This window comes from Rutilus rutilus, assembly GCF_951802725.1.
Source record: "Rutilus rutilus genome assembly, chromosome: 16".
Classification (NCBI taxonomy): Eukaryota; Metazoa; Chordata; class Actinopteri; order Cypriniformes; family Leuciscidae; genus Rutilus; species Rutilus rutilus.
In genome coordinates this window covers 29,029,546-29,049,615 of record NC_140224.1, presented here as the reverse complement: position 1 = coordinate 29,049,615, position 20,070 = coordinate 29,029,546, and the positions used below count along the sequence as shown (strand labels likewise).

General features: G+C 37.6%; 1 protein-coding gene across 1 annotated transcript; it reads left to right on the top strand.

Annotated features, from left to right (window-relative positions):
• Positions 1 to 20,070, top strand: pgs1 (phosphatidylglycerophosphate synthase 1). Its single transcript, XM_084434138.1, has 10 exons — positions 1 to 320; positions 2,393 to 2,594; positions 3,653 to 3,730; positions 4,059 to 4,155; positions 7,225 to 7,414; positions 7,650 to 7,828; positions 12,641 to 13,056; positions 15,372 to 15,447; positions 19,153 to 19,301; positions 19,907 to 20,070. The coding sequence occupies exons 1-10, from the start codon at positions 205 to 207 to the stop codon at positions 20,024 to 20,026; spliced, it is 1,623 nt and encodes a 540-aa protein (XP_084290264.1). The 5' UTR covers positions 1 to 204; the 3' UTR covers positions 20,027 to 20,070.

Below are 20,070 nucleotides of genomic sequence, written 5' to 3'. Positions count from 1 at the left end.
GCAGCTTGAGATAATATGGCATTTGTATCACTGATAAAAAACACATAGAAAGACGAGAGACCAGCAATCATACCTGGAAGTCCTCTCGTTTTAATGAGCAAGTTGTCTTGTCTACACTGCAGGCTTCTGTGTCGCGTTCAAGTTTGTCGCGCCAGGTTATCATGAGTTTCGATAAAGTTTCGACATTCAAAGTCCTGTGAAAACATGGCGGCGCCCATGACATGGAAAAGACTTGTGTTCTCTGCATATACTCCTGCATTCTCCTGGGTTTTCACGAGGATAACAGACCGATTTTTCAGGACACATGATCGAAGGAGAGGGTAAATGATAGCTATCGCATTATGGATTACATAAAGACAGACGATAGAAATCGCGTAATGTTAAATCGCGTGTTTGGCTAATGTTAGCTTGTGGTTGTATAAGGGAGACATCTGACTTACGTTCATGTGTTGAGCTACAGTTATCAAGATGATTTTGATAATATGAGCTATAAACAATAGAACAATAAAGATGGTTGCTGATTTTGCTCTGCTATTGTTCATTAGCTTATTTCCAGTAACCATCATTATGTCCAGTGACATGTCATTATGTTTTTAAAGGTATAGTTCACCCAAAAAAATCCAATTGAAGTGAATGGTTACTACTTAACATATCATTTTTTTCCCGTAATCCTTTAATGAGCTGTCAAACTGCACACTGGTTAGTGTGATGATAGTTATCCCCTTACCAAATAAACCAAGGATCAGGGTTTGTCAGCTGTTATTGCAGCGATGTTATCTGTTTCAGGCATGCCTGATCTGGCAGCTGTCAAATATTTTATATTTCACATTATTCTATGAATGTAAATATGGACACTTGTTCATGTTCTTTTTCTGACAGAAGCATGTAGTCCAAGGTGAACGTCTGTTGATCAGATATTCTTGTCAAACTGCTGTTATGTGATGTGCATTGCAATGAAAGAGGTTCATTCTAGAAAACTTAAAAGCACTGGTTTACAAAGCAGCCATTTACTGCTGGCATTCTTCTGTAAAGGTCACTTTAATCAAATCACTTTTCCGCCTGATCGTATTAGAGGCCTTTTCCTGAATATCTTCACTTGTTAGGGCAGATCTATGAGGGTTTTTGAAGCAGGGTTGATGCGTATGAGAAGCACAGATAGTTAATTTGTGTAGACTCATTATCTGACACTCACTATTGACCTTCACATTGTTTTACGCTCAGTCTCCACAGGGTCACGGCGCTCTCAAAGGCGCCTCTTTTCTTTTCGTTTTCTCAGGAGTTATGTGAGATCTACTGTAATGTGCGGTGAGACTCTGGGTTCTGTGAGGAAAAGCACCGTCTGGGTCGTAGAGAACTCGACGTGACCTTGGTGTTTGGCAGTAGATCTGAGTGAAGGGTTGCCGTTTGAGACTTCATGCTGTGTCATACAGACCATATTACTGCCTTTGTGTCTTCTGAACACTGTTGCATTTGGAGCTGGATTTAGGGCTCTGTCCTGAGTCTGACTGAGTAGTTTGAAATCAAGTTTTGAGAAAAGGAGAGCTGTTGGTTTAATAATTTTTTTTTAAATAACAAAAGATATTGCATAAAATGGTCCACATTGCTGTAACTGCATATGCTAATGAAATATTGAAACTTCTATTTGTTATTTATCATTGCAGTTTTATTCACTGGTTTGCCAGATGCGACAGACCAGTGCACAACAATATTTGTTGCCAATATTTTCACAAAAATCTTGTCCAAATAACAAGCAATTAAAGTACTAAAAATAACTTATTTGGTTTTTTTTTTATTTGCAAAAGTGTAATTTATAATGTTACCTAAAAAATTTTTTAATTTAAAATAAATGCTGTTATTTTTTTTTACTATTCTATTCTATTCTATTCTATTAAAATATTAAGACAATAAGAAATGTTTATTGAGCACCAAATCAGCATATTATAATGATTTCTCAAGGGTCATGTGACACTGAAGACTGGAGTAATGATGCTGAAAATTTAGCTTTGCCTTTGCAGGAAAAATAATAATTTTAAAAGGTATTTTGAATTGTAATAATATTGGACAATATTGGCATTTTACAGTGGTTTTGATCAAATAAATGCAGCCTTTGTGAGCATAAGAGTCTCACTGACCCAAAACTTTTGAACAGTAGTGTGTAGTAACTACCTCTGGGGAGTTTATTCGCACACTTTTGCCGGAAAAAGTTTTTTGGGAGCCATCAGGAAACAAAAACCAAGCATGGAGTTTAGTATCACTGTTCAGCCACCAGATTATACAATATTTACTAATACTGTAAACTGAAACACTGCAGTGCATTGTGTACAGTTGAAGAGTTCTGCCAGCCTCGCTCTTGGATTCTGATTAAAAGGTCGTACTTCCTGTCATCCTGTAGGTCCGCTGTGCTGCTCTTGGCCCCTCTTCTGGCAGAGGCGGACTCAGCCCCCCTGGCCTCCTCCAGACCTCCAGGCTTCACTGGTGTCGAGGGCCTCCACTCTCGCTTCCACTGGATGGCTGATCATGTGCCTGCTTTCAGGGTCCCTGGGGGCCACATACACATCCTTCACTCACCTGATGAGTTTTATCAAGCTATGAAGGTATGCGAGCAAGTGTGTGTGTGTGTGTGTGTGTATATGCTGGGTGGAAGTCAAGCAATTGCACCTTCAGAGAACCATATGGTCAGTAAATAGGACTATAAGGTTGTAAAAATAAATCCTTTGTTCAACACTGAACTGACCTCAGCTAAACAGCAGAATTGAATTCTGTTTGCATCACTGAATCAGTATATTCCTGTTATGACTGTAATTTTTTTATTTTTTTAAACACTTTATTGTATAAAGTGCTATATAAATAAACGTGACTTGACTTTGGCTTTAATGTCTTATGACCAACAGATATGACTCCAGTTAGTGCCTTTCTGTTTATAGTCATATTTATATCATAACATTGTAAAATATAGTGTAGATGATACTTACGAGAAGTTCTAAATGTCATAATGTGTCTCTTGCTATCAGTTTGTTTTATTTTGAACATTAAAAGTAATAAAAAGCAATAAAATGATGAAAGATCTTGTATAGTTTTAATTGTAATATTGTAACTTATTTGTGAAATTGTTTATGTCAAAGAAATGTGATCTTGCCATAAAATCACCTATGATACTCATATGGCTCTAAACATAAATAAATGTAAGATTAAAAATGGAATTTTGGTCAAATCCTGTTTTTTCCATTTCAGAAGATTGTCTAGCTGTGTTTATGAATAGTTTTTTTTTGTCCAATTTGTTTATAAGTTTGCTTTGTTATAATATTAACCTTATTTTTTTAATGCAGAAGTAAGCTTCATTCAGATTCAGTTACCGCTACAGGTAGCCTAAATAACAGGAAGAATAACTAAATGCTGTAAATGGTAAAAACAATTTTTTTGATTATGATACTAAATTAAAATAATGTGATAAGGAACAGTTTGCAAAATTAAGCAGCAGTTTTTGTACAGCTAAAATAACTAGAAGCGGTTTAGAGAGGAAGCCTCCTTGACACAATCAAGTTAACAATGGCCACCCCATTAAGCAGAGCTTACTCTTACATTAAATATAAGGCGAATAGCTCAACAACAAAAAAAGCTTTAACTCATTAAGTTTGTTGTTCTGTTTGCCCAGGCTCGTATCAAGACAGCCAAGAGTCGTGTGGTGATGGCATCACTTTACCTGGGTACAGGACCACTAGAGCAAGACCTGGTATGTAACCTGTCTGCACACATTTACTGTCACTGATAAAGAAAAGTGCAGTTTCTCATTGAGAATATTACATAAGAGGAAGTAATGTTTGGCATTTATCGTCCTCTGTTTTAGTAGAGAGAGTAACTAATTTGTTAAGCAAGAAGATCAGTAAGGTAACATTTCCTTGTTCGAATCAACATGCAAAACCAGCCAAGCCATAACATTCCTGCAGCAGAAAAAGAATCAAACATGAAAATATTGATTAACCCTCGTATATGGTTAAAAACTCTAACATGGATGCAATAATTAGAGGCTTCTTTCAGTGACTGTCTAATTTTTTTTGAAGGTTGATTGCATGGAAGAGGCATTAGCGCGCTCACAGGAAGATCATGCACCTGATCTCAAAGTGTCTTTTCTGCTGGATTATACCAGAGGCTCAAGAGGTCTGTTTCTGTCTCTTTCACACACTAGCCCCTTTCACACAGCAATCCCGTTCAATTACCGTAAAATTACCACGACGACTTTCCAGTAAATACACAAATGTGCAGTTCACACAAGCAACGGCGTTCCGGCTTTTTACCGGAAAGGTATCATTCACACATCAGTACCAAAATACCAAAAAACTCTGTGATGGCAATCATTGGAAATGACTTTTAAATGCTGAGCCGTTTTATTCATCTACCTGGATGAGGAGAACCACTTTTTTTTTTACATTTGAGTGACAGGCGCAAGGGGATGATCACACAGAACGCGGTTTGGCTCTTAAAAACATGAGACCTATATTTACTGTAGTATTGCAGTTACTATAGTACGCAATAACTACTGCTGATGAATGAAAAGGAAGGCAGGGTCTCGAGCGCGAGAAGCGTTGCAATGCTCAGACATCTGCATGTTGAGAGCAGCAGAACTTAACGTGAACGGCTCCAACGGAGCTTTACGATTGGTCCAAAACAAACGTATTATGTCAGCGCGTTCTGAGTTCGGACATGCTCATACCGGTAATCTTCATTCAATTTACTGGTAATGTTACAATTTATCATGCTGGTAAACTGCCAGAACCGATTTACAGTTCATTTTGAAAAGGTCCTGTTCACACATGATCTCTTAACGGTAATTTACCAGTAAAGACTGTATGTGTGAAAGGGGCTACTGTCTCACACACACAGGCTTTGTTCGGACAGACAGCAACTGGCATATCCAACCCAAATGCTTGGAGTTGTTGTAGTCTGAACAGCAAAAACAAGTGAGAGCCTGATCCAATACCATCTTAATCACATTATGTGGTATTCAATTCACTCATTTAAAATCACGTTGAATTGTGAAAGATTGAGTGATTTCAGGCACATCATATGTATGATTGTGTAAAATACAGTAATGTATCTGATATGTCTAATATGTTATGAAGTCATTACTATATGTATATTGACAACACTGAGCGTGTGGATATGATTTCATGACGTATAAATGACAGTGAGGACAATCAGTCCCAAAGATCGGATTTCAAAGTCAGATGAGAATTTCTTCTCACTCGCTTGTGAACTTCCCTCTATATTGTTCTTTTATTTCCTTTTAAAAGTCATAGCTTGATCTTTTTTGATCACATTCCCATGAAACTATCAGGAAATAAACCATACAGAAAACCCCCTGCTAATGTTCGTTTCCCTCTGTGAACACTGACTAACATGAGTGCAACATGTCTATTCTAATATAACAGCGTGGGTGTAATTTTGGAAGATTTCCAGCTTTAGTAATTGTAGGTTGCTTGTTCAGACCTCCACCCTGTTTTTTATTTTCTTTTACCTCACGAACTACTTAAAAGGAGCTGCTAGTCATTCCATTGACTGCTTTCAGTGTGCTGTTGAACTGACCCTATGATGTTGTAAGAATTCATAACCTTAAATATCATGGTAACTGAGGCAGCATTTTACCTTCATTGTATGGTTTAGATTCTACTTGATCTCATGAAAATGACTCTTATTATGAGAATAAACAGGGCATTCACTCTCTGAGAGACCTAAGTTTATTCTTCTTTTTTTTTTTTATGTGAGTTGGCAATTTATGTCGTGAGCGACAATGCGTATGATATACTGCTGTGCTTCTATGCAAATGAGCTGTGACGTAATGTAACGACTACCAATAGGAGTGCTCCAAGTGGTCAAGGATTTTTTTTTTTTAAATTTTTTTTACGAATATTGGAAATATTGTGCTGCTTAATTTTTTGGTGGAATTATAATGACAAGATCCTTTGATTAGAAAGTTCAAAAGAATCTTGAACAAAAGAGTCTACTGTCTTTGGCATCACAGTTCGGTAGTGGTGTTAGTGAAGGACTGACTTGTGTTACAGGTTATCTGTTTTTGTTTCTGGTTTGGGTGAGATTGTCACATGTTGTAGTTGTTTCCTTGTTATCAGTTAGTTTCCATGGTTATTCATTTATTGTGACAACTTGCTAAGCATGTCTTGCTTACTTTTAACCTCTATTTGTCCCCAAAGGGCAAAAAAAAATTCCAGCACTACTACAACACTTACCATACAAATGTAAAAAGACATAATACTATATAACTACAGGGTGGGCCATTTATATGGATACACCGTAATAACATGGGAATGGTTGGTGATATTAAAGTCCTGTTTGTGGCACATTAGTATATGTGAGGGGGCAAACTCCTCAAGATGGGTGGTGATATATACATATACTAATGTGCCACAAACAGGACTTTAATATCACCAACCATTCCCATGTTATTACGGTGTATCCATATAAATGGCCCACCCTGTAGATTATAGAATTAATAGAAAAAATTTGAGATGCACCAATTTATCAATCAATTTATTAACTGCGTGAAGGCACCGAGTTGTCTGTTGCATAATCCAACTTTTTTCTCTTGGTAAAATAATTAAATACTTGCTAAAATAAAAATAAAATCGGTACAAAATACAGCAGAGCTCGACAATACAGACTCCCCGGGTCAGCGTGAACAACACTCGGGACAATTGATGGAACTGTGACTGTCCCGATCGGGCCAGTGCTGTATCTTCACGAATATTTATCCTTTCGCACATGTTTTTAAATCTTGCGAATTTAAATATTCAAGAGCAAGAAGAAGTGATAGAGAACTCAATTATACTCGCTGTGTCAGAAGTTTTGTTTGTGCACACATCCAAAGCGCGCGCCAGGAAAAATACTGTTAGACCCACCCTGTTTATTTCATATGCATCTTTGTTCTGCTGTATTTATGTTTATGTATTTATGTTGGCCCGTTGAATGTTAAATGGATCCAATCAATGTTCAGTAGAAATGATTTGATGCAGCAATAAACTAACTAGTATACCTTAATGCATGCATTCTTAAGCGTTGCTAATTTAAAACATGATCAAAACAGTAATCTATTTTAATGACAAAAGTTAAAATAAGAAAGCAAGGTGACACATATCAGTATCTGTAGTTTTCAGCCCTTTAGTGTAGATTACTTTCTCATTAAAATGTCCCTGTTTATTGCTTTTGCATCTACAGGTAAGCACAATTCCCGCACAATGTTACTGCCGCTGCTCCAGCGTTTCCCCGATCAGATGAGAGTGTCCCTGTACCACACACCAGACCTGCGTGGACTGCTGCGTCTTCTGGTGCCCGAACGCTTCAATGAAACCATCGGGGTGCAGCACATCAAGGCATACCTTTTTGACAACAGTCTCATCATCAGTGGGTATGTATACATTCATATATCTCTGCAAAAGTGGATACTACACATGTACACGTGTCATCTGTCATGTCTGACTAACTAAAATATGCTTGCAATGTAAATACCGACATTTCTCTCTGACAAAATATTCCCACAGCTTTTGCTCTTCACGGTTCCGGGTTTGTTTGTAGACTGTATGGAGCTCAGTGGAGGAGGGTATGTTTGTTGCCCACTCTGAGTATGATATCATCTCATACAGGGCCAATCTGAGCGACTCCTACTTCACCAATCGTCAGGATCGTTATGTGCTTCTGGAGGACTGCGAGGAGGTGGTGGATTTTTTTGCTGAACTCGTGGGAGCCGTGGGCGACGTTTCACTCCAGCTCCAGCCTGACAACAGTGTGCACATGATGGAGGGAATGGTGCATCCTTACAAAGGCAAGTGCTTTTCAAAGGGAGGGACCTGTTTAAAACACACGCTACTTCCTTAAATGTAAAATGTCATGGTTTAGGACAGTGAGAGGGGAGTTCACTGAGAGTTCCTTAGCATTCACTTTAACGCTCCTGAGGAATTATGCAAATGAGGTAAAGCCCAAACGTTCACAAAATGCTGAATGCAACTTTCTTAGCTTGAAGGCCAATTCTGAGCGATAGATTGTGGCAGCTATCTGGCCTACTTTAGTGAAACTGTATAACATTGCTCTAAAAGTGCACTTGATTACACCACTCATAAAGAGATATGCCTGGTTATGATTAATTACTGCTGACAATATCCAAAAATATGCTAATTTAATGCCTTAGACCAGTTAACTGGAGAAATATTCAAATGATATGTATTATAAAATATGTATCATATGAATATTTTTTTTACATTTATCACAAAATAAAAGTATAATTTATATAGTATGCAGTATATTTATTGCCATGGCCCTGTTAACAGGAGATATAACAGGAAGATTCATATTTGTAAATACAAAAAAAAAAAATCTTATTCTACTACTTCAAATTAGGTAGACAGGAAAATGAATTTTATGTAAGAGTGTGATTTTGGCAGTATGAACATTCTTTAATTTATCACAAAAAAAAAACTGGTTAAGAAATTTTGTTTCCTGTCTACCTAATTTTCTTTTAAATTCCTGCTTGTTTGCATATATATACATGCGCTGAAAATAACGTCAATGGCTTAATTTAAGCACGCAAGGCGTAGTGCTACACCGTGTATCCCTTGGTTAAAATGGACTGTGTGGTATGAATATCTATTGTTTATTACAAACATCCTTGTTCAGGTGCTGCCAGTCTCTCTAAATGCAAGTGATCAAGCAACTTCAGCAACATTTTTCTGGCTATGAAAGTATTCCTGATAAGAGAAATGAGTGACACTCGTGGCTTCTGACATGCATCATGAATCAGAGGTTATGATGGGAAATCACTCATTTCCTTGTAACACCGGCATTGTGGTAACACGTTGAGTAACAGGAAGCTCAAAGCCTGCTTTGCTAGCCTCAGGTCTCTGTGATGCTCTTCAGCCATGACTCGGTGTGTCTTACGGTCCCCAGGCTCAGTGAGGAGCACGAAACGAGTGAATGAGTGATTATGCCCATTCAGCTTCAGTCCATATCCGTAACCCAGCGCCGTTCGATGACATAATTGTGGTGGAGCGGGCCCACAGTTTGTCACAGATCCCAGAAATAGTGCAATGATGTCACCTTGCTGGTGGTAAATGATCTGTGCTGGGAGGGTAGGAAAGGAGAGATGCAGGAGGATGATAGGTTCGGGAAGGAGCTATTTGGACCTCGCTACAGTCTGTCAAGACAATGAGGTCAACGGGAAACGATGGACTGATAGCCGTGAGCGAGAATAGTGAAGTATGACGGTAAAATGAGGACAATATCAGAGTGAGAATAAGGGTGCTCCGATTGATCGGGCGCCGATCGTTATCGGCCGATAATAGCTTTATATGGTTTGATTTTGTTCTCTACAAAGGCCGATCAGATGACACAAAACTCGCATTCATTTGCAATGTCTTTGCTGAGAGGGGACACATTGCAACGACTGCAACCCTACAGCAGTGACGGAAAGAAACTAGCACTGTGTTTTTTTAGTGCATTCCTTTCCTTCACAGCAGTGCACTTTCGTTCCTCCCTAAAAGCCTAAACCTAACGTCCAAATCAGCTAGATCAGTGATTGAAGTGAACTCTGAGCTTCGGGTTCACGCCTAAACTGTTAACAACACAGAAATATGTTAAAATATATATGTTGATATTCGCTTAAACACTGTTGGTTATGTCTTAAGACAGTTAACATGAACAGTTGGGAAATGTGTCACATGTGTATCAGTATATTGGATCCATGCATTCAATAACCCTTAAAGGGACAGCAGCCTAATATTCCTACTGCCGTCTGTCATTAATGTTTATTAAACAAGAAAAGACTCACTCACTTCACTTTAGTAGATTCAGTAGGTTTACTAAATATAAATCTTTCATTTATTCAGTGAAAACAATGCAGTGTTGAAAGTAACAAGTGATTACTTTCAGTTGATAAAGTTCTGTTCTGTTATATTTGTTAAGCTCAATTGACATTGAGTTGTCAATTCATGATACTTTTTATTATTTTTTTTTATTTTTTTTATAGACCTACTTAAAATACGTTGTTGTTAAGAATAGGTGGCCTATAATTGATATCGGTGATCTTATTGGCCAATACTGCTTCCAGTGATCGGTAATCATTGATCAGCCCTAAAAATCCTTATCGGAGCAGATCTAATCTTCTTCTTAGTAAAGAAGACTATAAAGCACATGCGCTCCCGTCAGGGTGACACTCTTTTATGCAGCTTGTGGTTGACGTGGCACTGCAGCTCAAGCCTGACAACAGTGTGCACGCGATTGAGGAAATGGTGCTTACCTACAAAGGAAAGTGCTTTTTAAGGGCTGTTTAACCTGTTTAAAACAGAAGTTACTTACATATATATATACATTGTCATATTTTAAGAGGGGATTTCACTGAGAATTCCTTATAACGGTTATGTGCATACTTTGTTTAAGCTTTTGAAATGAGCCTAAACACATTCACAAAATGCCAAACGCAACTTTCTTAGCTTGCAGGCGGAGTGATAGATTGTGGAGGATGCATCTAAATACTATAATCTGGCCTAATTCAGTGACCTAAGTTCTGTATGCCGCTCATCGGCAAACGCCTCATCTTCCAGTAAGAGTAAAGGCCCATGATATACGTAATATTTTCATGTTTAATAATAATGTGAAGCTGCTTGCTTTAAAGCAATATACAATAAGTGATGTATAAATAAACGTGACGTGACTTGCCGGAGTGCAGAATTTCAGAGCTTGCGCAAACAAACCCACATAAATATGATCAGATGCTTTCTTAACTGCCGTTTTCTCACCCCTGTCATTTTTTGGTTTATTTTGTTATTGATAGAAAGACATATTTTTTTTACATATTCATCTAAACGCCACTCTCAGCCGCTTTGGCAGCATCAGGATGTTCACTACCACTTTACAGCTGAAAAGGTACTTTTAAACCTTAAGCGAAGAATGAAAAAGAACTTCTCTGTCGGTATAAGGGGGCCTTTACTGGAGCGCCGGTCCACTGAGAAGCTTATCCGCTGAGTCGGCAGTCGAGTCCTGCCCCTGTATCTCCAGTAACTGGATCCCACAGTCTGTCGGTAAGAGCCGCTGAACTTCGTGGCCCTGTTAACTGGATGTGTTTGGACCTCTGAGGCCTGGAGGCTTGGGGTGGCTGGCTTTGAGTCTGTGGGGAAATCCCCTGTATCCTGCTTCAAAGAGCCATTTATTTGTTCTCCACCAGCCACACATATTTCCTATTCTCTGCATTTAACAAACAGAATATTCCGAGCGGCCTTGCTGCACATTCTCCCTGTTAACCAAATAAGCACAGACACCGTCTTCTGCCATACATTACCAACATTCAGCGTTCTGCACTGAAGCTAATTCATTATTTACAGATTATCTCTCTTGCTATGACTCACCGTGGCACATTATGTCTAGCAGAGGCGCCAGGGTTTGACAGAGCGCCTTTCCAGACGGTCAGCAGTTATTGACCCGCGTCTCTGAGGTTTTGATCATGCATTTGCAGGATCTCGCATGAACAAATACCTGAAATAATGGATTGGATTGGATTGGAGAATTACCTGTTTCGCATGCATACCTGTTAAAATGAGTGTGACTGTAAACATCCAGTTAAGATCAGTTTCCTCGAATTATTCTGCTTATTTTTGCTTTCAGGTATTTTGACTTGATTGACATTTAAGGCTCCTTTCCAAAACCTTCTGAAAAGTTATTGTGCCATACTTACTGACACAGAACCTCATAAGAGACTTATTTTGAACGCTCTTCTCACGAAAAGCATCGGAGAGACTCATAATTGCTTTTACAGTGGCTTGTTGCTATGCTTGCACAGTGATATTTACACCACCTTTCAAAACTTTTGGGTCTGTTGTTTGACTTTTTTTGAAAGTAATCCTTTTATTCGTAATGATGTATTAAAGTGACAGTATAGACATTTATAATGTTAAAAAATTAATTATTTAGATTTTTATATTTTAATCAAAGAATAAAAAAAACAGTTTTCACAAAAATATTAAGCAGCACAACTGTATTCAATGTTGATGATAATAGGTTACATTGAAAACTGTAATTATGCTGAAAATTCTGCTTTCCCATCACATAAGTACATTTTAAAACATATTAAAATAGAAACCAGTTATTTTAAACTGTAATAATATTTTATAATATCAATGTTTTTACTGTATTGTTGGTCAAATAAATGCAGCCAGAGACTTTCTTCAAAAACATTTGTAAAATCTTACTGACACTCAACTTTTGAAAAGTAGTGAAATAAGCAAGAAATACACAGTACACACAATTTTCAGATAAAAATATTCAAATATATCTTTGTCAATCTATTTTTCTCAGTGTTTGTCAGTAGGGAAGGAAATATGGTTGTAATCAACTTTTTATCATGCCGTTTTCTGTCGTTTTGTTTGGATTTTTTTTCATTGATCTCACCCCAGTGCATTATGGGATCGAAGTGATGTGACATTATAATTTTTCCACAAACAATGTTTTAGAACAGCTTCCCTGTGCTTGAAATGCTGCTTATATAGGCATCTGACTAGGTTTTGGAACGCAGCCTAAATGTATCCAATATTTATAAGCATTTCAACCGATTTGAGTGTTCTCAGAAGAAGTCTGTCTTGTGGTTTTACAGGTAACAGAGCAGATTTTTCTGCATCAGCACAGAAACGGATCATGGAGGTGGTGAATACGGCCCGTGTCCGACAGAGCATGCTGGAGACTGAATGCCCAGAGGTTCCTGATTCAGACGGGATGGTGCCAAATGACACCTGGATCTTTCCACTCATGCAAATGAAGCCTCTGGGCATTTACTTGGATGAACAAATAACCAAACAACTGCTCATAGAGGCTGGTGGAGACTCTGTCATCTACCTGACATCGGGTTACTTCAACCTGACGCGCACCTACATGCAGCTGGTGCTGGGTGCAGCAGCAGACTACCGAATCCTCATGGCCTCCCCCGAGGTTAATGGCTTCTTTGGAGCCAAAGGAGTAGCAGGAGCAATTCCGGAGGCCTACGTTCATCTCGCCCGACAGTTCTACAATAAGGTGTGCATTTCTTTAGTTTGCCATATATAGTATGACGTGTATTTACCTGTGTCGGTAGAGATAAACGCTTCAGTGTAGACAGCTCTGTCTTTTATATAAGGTGCAATTTAGTTTTGTCGAGTCATGCCGCCCACGTCCAGTGTGGACAGGATGTAATCATGTTCCTATAGGTTGTTTACGTTGCCAAGCAGCAGCGTCACAAATTGGTGCATTAGTATAGAATTCAACTGAATTTTGAACTAGCTGTCACTTATAATATATTGGCTATTTTATAATATTTATTACAATTTGAATAAGCGGTTTTTGCACTCATGCCAGACTCTCCGAAATACTAATTAAGTATTTAATTCTGGATTATTAAATTAAAATAACAAAAGTATTTTGTGACGCTCTAAAGTTTAAAGGACCACCATGTAATTGTTGGAGCTCTAGTGGGTAATAAACAAAACTGCATGCTTTTTGTGGAAGAACGTTGTAGCCGGAGCTTCTTCTCTCTGTATGTACAGTGCTATGCATAAGTGAATACACCCATGCTAAAGTTGACTAAAAAGAGGAATAAAAAATCATATTTTGGAAATTGAACTTAATGCCTTTATTTTTAAAAAATTAGGAAAAATCCAACCTTTAAGGAGACCAATTTTCTTTGTGAATGAATGATGTATCGTAAATAAATAAATGTTCTTCCTTAAAATACATGGTGCATAAGTGAGTACACCCCTATGTTAAATTCCCATAGAGGCAGGCAGATTTTTATTTTTAAGTATTTTTATTTATTTATTTTTTAGGATACTATGCATCCTGATAAAGTTCCCTTGGCCTTTGGAATTAAAATAGCCCCACATCATCACATAGCCTTCACCATACCTAGAGATTGGCATGGGGTACTTTCCATAAGATCATCTCTCAATGCAAATCAAACTAGCTTTTAGGCTAACTGAAATAAAACCATGCCAATCTCTAGGTATGGTGAAGGCTATGTGATGATGTGGGGCTATTTTAATTCCAAAGGCCAAGGGAACTTTATCAAGATGCATAGTATCCTAAAAAAATTTTTTTTAAATACTTAAAAATAAAAATCTGCCTGCCTCTATGGGAATTTAACATAGGGGTGTACTCACTTATGCACCATGTATTTTAAGGAAGAACATTTATTTATTTACGATACATTATTCATTCACAAAGAAAATTGGTGTCCTTAAAGGTTGGATTTTTCCAATTTTTTTTAATTAAGGCATTAAGTTCAATTTCCAAAATATGAATTTTTTATTCCTCTTTTTAGTCAACTTTAGCATGGGTGTATTCACTTATGCATAGCACTGTATATGACGAGTCATGCAGATACTGGGCTGCTCAATAGTCAGAATATAAACACTTATTATAGGCTTGCTATAGTGATTTCAGGACAAAACAAAAACATAGTTTGGAAGATGGAATCATGATGAACTCTTATACACTTTGTACAAAAAAGTTACGATGTACCTTTTAAAGTTTTTAAAGCTGTATTTATTTGATCAAAAACAGTAAAGGCCCTTGCACACTGAGTCCGAAATTATCGCATGCGTTTTTTCGCTTTCGTGATTCGGTGGCTCTGAATTGTCAAAACACCATTCAAAATGCTTGCTACGGATGCGGAAAACGCAGAAAATCGAACCTGACGAAACCTTTTTTGCCGGATGAAAGTTTCGGAGGCAGTGTACAAGCGTGATTGACATAACGTGAGGTCGTATTAATTTTTTAACGTGTGAAAATTTCGGACGCGAATTTCGGACTCAGTGTGCAAGGGCCTTAATATTGTAATATTGTAAGAACTGTTTTCTGTTTTAATGTAATTTAAAAAGTAATTTATTCCTTTGATGGCAAAGCTGAATTTTCAGCATCATTACTCCGGCCTTCAGTGTCACATGATCCTTCAGAAATCATTCTAATATTATGCTGATTTGGTGCTCAAGATTTTTTATTTATTATTATTAGCAATGTTGAAAACAGTTGTGCTGCTTAATTTTCATGATTCTTTGCATTTATTTTCTCAGCATTTATTTAAAATTAAAATGTTTTGTAAAATTCTAAATGTCTTTACTGTCACTTTTGATCAACTTGATGCATACAAGCTGATATAAAGTTATTCATATGGTTATGAACAAAGATTTTTTTTCTTTGTTGCCCATCCCTAATTTTGCAGTTTATTATTGTAGCTTGTTCTATAGATGTGCTGCAGCTTCAAATTGCATAACTTTGCAATTAATTTTATAACCTTTTTTCTTTAATTTTCATTGTTGGTTTTAAAAGTGAAACATTCAGCATCCTGTCCATTTCAGGTGTGTCAGCTGGGTCAGCAGAGCCGTGTCCACTTGCATGAATACCATCGCCCCGATTGGACATTTCATGCCAAAGGTACGTGTTTATTTTCTGAACTGTATTTGTTTTTTTTTTCTCAGAACTGAACTGGATCAGCCCAGTTCCCAAAACTTGGGTGTAACAGGAAAGCTCATAATTTAATGTGCAGAGCAGGTTTCCCAGCACCTCTGATTGAATAGCCTCAGAGTTCTTCCTGGACAGCTTCAGGACACAGAGGCTGCCAGACACATGTGATGTTTTCTCTCTAAGGCAGATGTATGCTTTGGCCACGTTTTTTTTTTTTTTTTTTTTTTGGGGGCTGTTGAATGTCAATCTTTTTCAGCTTTACTGTTTCAGCATGTTTTTAAGACAAATCAAATCTAGCCAAAAGCAACTGAATCACCACAATGTTATTTTTCAACCTGTTGTTGTGTTTGTAACCTGGAGTGGTTATTGGTTTGATTTAAAAATGCATGATTTCATTCTAAATTTGATGTGATTATTCATATGGCATTAACTGAGTCTCCTCATACACTTTAATAAAGGCCCCTGACCTGAAGGGACAGAATAAAATGGTGCTGCCTGGGGAAAAATAGATGCGTGATAAACCTGAGTAGCGTCAGTGGAATTCAATTTCATGCTCCTGTTGAGAAGTCTGGCTTATTAGATAAAGCCTTGTCATGCCGTCATTTCTTGTAAACAGTGGAGCTGAAGTGGGAACAGAAGGGTGCAGAGGTCCCTCCAGCTGAGCTACAAAGAGAATCAATGAACATTAGCTGCCATTCTTACGCTGGCCGCGCACCTCAGGGAAGAGACAGTGACTCTGTTAAGCCATTCACCAACAGTTTCATAACGGCGTGTCATGCCGTAACTGCACAATTCTGCCTCCAAAAAGCCTGTTTTTCCATTGGCACTTCGGCAGTCATTTAAAAGTGGTTGCAACCAGCAAGTAGGATGTTTACTTCTAGTGGGGTCATGTGGCAAAAAACCCCATTGAGATTAATTTAAGTTCAACGTTCAAAGAACTTTAGTTTAAGAACTTCGTGTGTGAAAAGAACGGTTATCAATGCATATAACACAATCAGGCATGAAAGTTATCAACACCATACATTTCATAACATTTATCAAGTAAGTAAATGTATTTTTCAAAAGTTATGTTAGAATCAAATTTAGTGTTCTTAAAGTGCTAGTGCATTTGCAAAAATATTTTATGCTCACCAAGGCTGCATTTGATTAAATTTGGTAATTTTCAACTGTGAAATATCATTAAAATTTTAAATAATAGATTTTATTTTAATAGATTTTAAAATGTAGTTTATTCCTGTAAAGGCAAAGTTGACTTTTTAGCATCATTACTCCAGTCTTCAGTGTCACATGATCCCTCAGAGATTATTATATGATAATTGATAATTATCATTGTTGCAAACCGTTGTGCTGCCTAATTCTTTTGATAAATAGAAAGTTAAACAAAGTGTTGATCATTTTTGATCCATTTAATGCATCATTGCTGAATAAAAGTAGTTTTGTTTTTTTTCTCCAAAAACCCCAAACAAGTGGTTATAATTGAAATACCCAATGCCATGATGGGACGAAGAAAAAAAGCATTTTGCATTGTGTTTTCTTGTATTAGTTTGAAATTAAATTGAATTAGGGTTAGGATATAGCCTAGGACAGTTTTCACTGTTATGCTGATGATACTCGGCTCTATATTTCTTCACGCCCTGACGAAACATACCAATTCACAAAATTAACGGAATGCATAGCTGATATTAAAAATTGGATGACTAGTAATTTCCAACTACTTAATTCTGAAAAAAAACAGAGATTCTAATTATTGGACAAAAAACTTCCTCACGTAATAACCTTGAATACTGCCTAACACTTGATGTCTGCTCTGTCAAGTCTTCGTCGTCGGTTAGGAACCTGGGTGTGCTCTTTGATACCAATATTTCATTTGAAAGTCACGTGTCTAGTATTTGTAAAACCGCATTTTTCCATCTTAAAAATATATCTAAATCACGTAATATGCTCTCATTGATAAATGCGGAACAATTAGTTAATGCGTTCATGACATCAAGGCTATATTATTGTAATGCTATTATGGGTGGTTGCCCTGCATGCTTAATAAACAAACTACAGCTGGTCCAAAACGCAGCAGCTCGAGTTCTTACCAGAACTAGGAAGTATGACCATATTAGCCCTGTTCTGTCAACACTGCACTGGCTCCCTATTAAACATCGTATACATTTTAAAATATTGCTGATTACTTACAAAGCACTAAATGGTTTAGCTCCGCAGTACTTGAGCGAGCTCTTAACGCGTTATAGTCCTTCACGTCTATTGCGCTCTCAAATTTCCGGCCAGTTGATAATACCTAGAATATAAAAACCAACTGCTGGCAGTAGATCCTTTTCCTATTTAGCACCAAAACTTTGGAACAGTCTTCCTAACATTGTCCGGGAAGCAGACACACTCTGTCAGTTTAAATCTAGACTAAAAACACATCTCTTTGGACTAGCATACACACAACACATTATAAACTTCTATAATTCAATATTAGGCTGCATAGATTAGGTCAGCCGGAACCGGGAACACTTCCCATGAATCCTGATGTACTTGTTACATCATAAGAAGGATGATCCCGAGGTTTACCCCAATCAGTCGGATCCAGGCCGTATCCAGATCTGATGAAGGACCTGCGCCTGGATACGACAACTAGTCCTGAAGTGTCAACTAGTCTCTCCCCTGTGAAGGCCTCCTTGCCTTTACCTCTGTAAAGATAAAACGTTGTCAGGATAATTCCGGTTCACGTGGCTACGCGGAAGCAATACAAATTCTGTATTATAAATTTTAAGGCCAGACAAGTAGTTTGTTAAGGGGTTGGTTTATAAAGAAGGACTACATGCCTGCACACATATATATTAAAACGTGCATACCTATAGACTAAACACGTAATACGCATGTGCACGCCATCAGCGTTCTCACAGGTTGGCGTTTTTAAAGTTTGTGCAGAGAGAACTTTAAGGTTTTCTGTCATTGCGACAGAAGTGAATCAATCAAAACTAACTTTAGCTGGACAATAATTTTATTCTAGAGCTGCTGTAAAGCCAAAACAATCTCTGTTACTTGAATTTCCTATTATCACTGTAAAGCTGCTTTGAAACAATCTAAATTGTTAAAAGCGCTATATAAATGAAGGTGACTTGACTTGACATAGTTAGTGTAGCCTCATATAAAGGCTAATTGTTGTTGCATGTGTCCACAAGGAAGCCCTAAGGAATTAATTGTGTAGTATTTCCGGCAGTTGTTACCTGATATTCAACTTCCATCAACAAGAACATTACCTCAGGTCAGGGTAGGTTCATTGGCATTCATTGGCAGGTGTTTGAAGTGGCAAGCAAAGCCTGCTGCCTGTTAATAGAACACACGTTTGTGTACTGTACATAGCTTAATAACTTTGTTTTTTCTTTTTGGAATGGGTTAGTGTTGTGGTGGAGTTGTGCATTGTTGGCTGTGGAAATTAAATATGGCTCATGTGACAGGAAACAAATACTGAAAAAACAATGTAAAAAACAAAACGCTGTAAGCTGCGTTGAAGCATCTGACAAATGCATAATTTTGAAAGTGAGGGCACTTACAATATTTAGTAGAGTGAGTCATTGTAAACAATTGTTCAGTAAAATGAAGCATTATGTAAAGCACTCATCATCATTACTGGTCTGGTCAATTCAATTTCTGGTCATTTTTTTTCTCTTTTCACAGGTCTGTGGTACTATGTGGGAGGAAGAGACCACCCCTGCCTCACTCTTATTGGCTCCCCAAATTTCGGCTATCGCTCTGTGCACAGGGATCTTGAGGCTCAGATCGCCATAGTAACAGAGAATGAGGAACTCCAGATGCAACTGCAACAGGTTGGGCTTCCTCTACGGCACCGTTTCTTAGGATACTGGGGTCATATAACCCATAAATCATGTGTCGGGATGTTTAACAGCTGTTTGTACTACCTATGATTTCCTTGGCTCATCATTTTTGTAAGGGTTTACTGGAAACATCATAAAAAAATCATATCGATCATATAGATGTCATTGAATGTAGACCAATTTATGTTGCTCTATGAGTCTTTGATAGGCACCATATGATGAAATAATTCAGTATTGGCTGATTTAAATACTGTAATTTTCTGTAACACTACATCTTTTTTTTTTTTTTTTTTTTTTACCAGAGAGCAATGCAGTCATATCTTTCCAATCTCAAACTGCATAATTGCATATAAAGGAACCATTAATCTATATTGGGAACAGAGGCTATAAAAACAACTGCTTAATTGGGAGTGCCGTCAGTTTTTATAGACTGTAAACTAAGTTTCCTGTAATCTTCACTTATCAGATTGTAAGTGATCAGTTAATGTCAGTTATATACTCGTCTTTACGAGAAAAACACTGAGATGACATAGCACTTGAGATGGTGAGATAAAAAAAAATAAAAAAAAATAAATCTTGTTTTCTGTCTTGTCCAGGAGCAGGAGGAGTTATACCAGAGCTCAACACAAGTGTCAAACTCCACATTTAATCAGCCGGACCGCCATGTAAAGTTGTGGGTGAAACTTGTTACTCCCCTCATCAAGAACTTCTTCTGAGCTCAACAGACAGTGAGATAACGATCACCTCAGGCCTATGACAG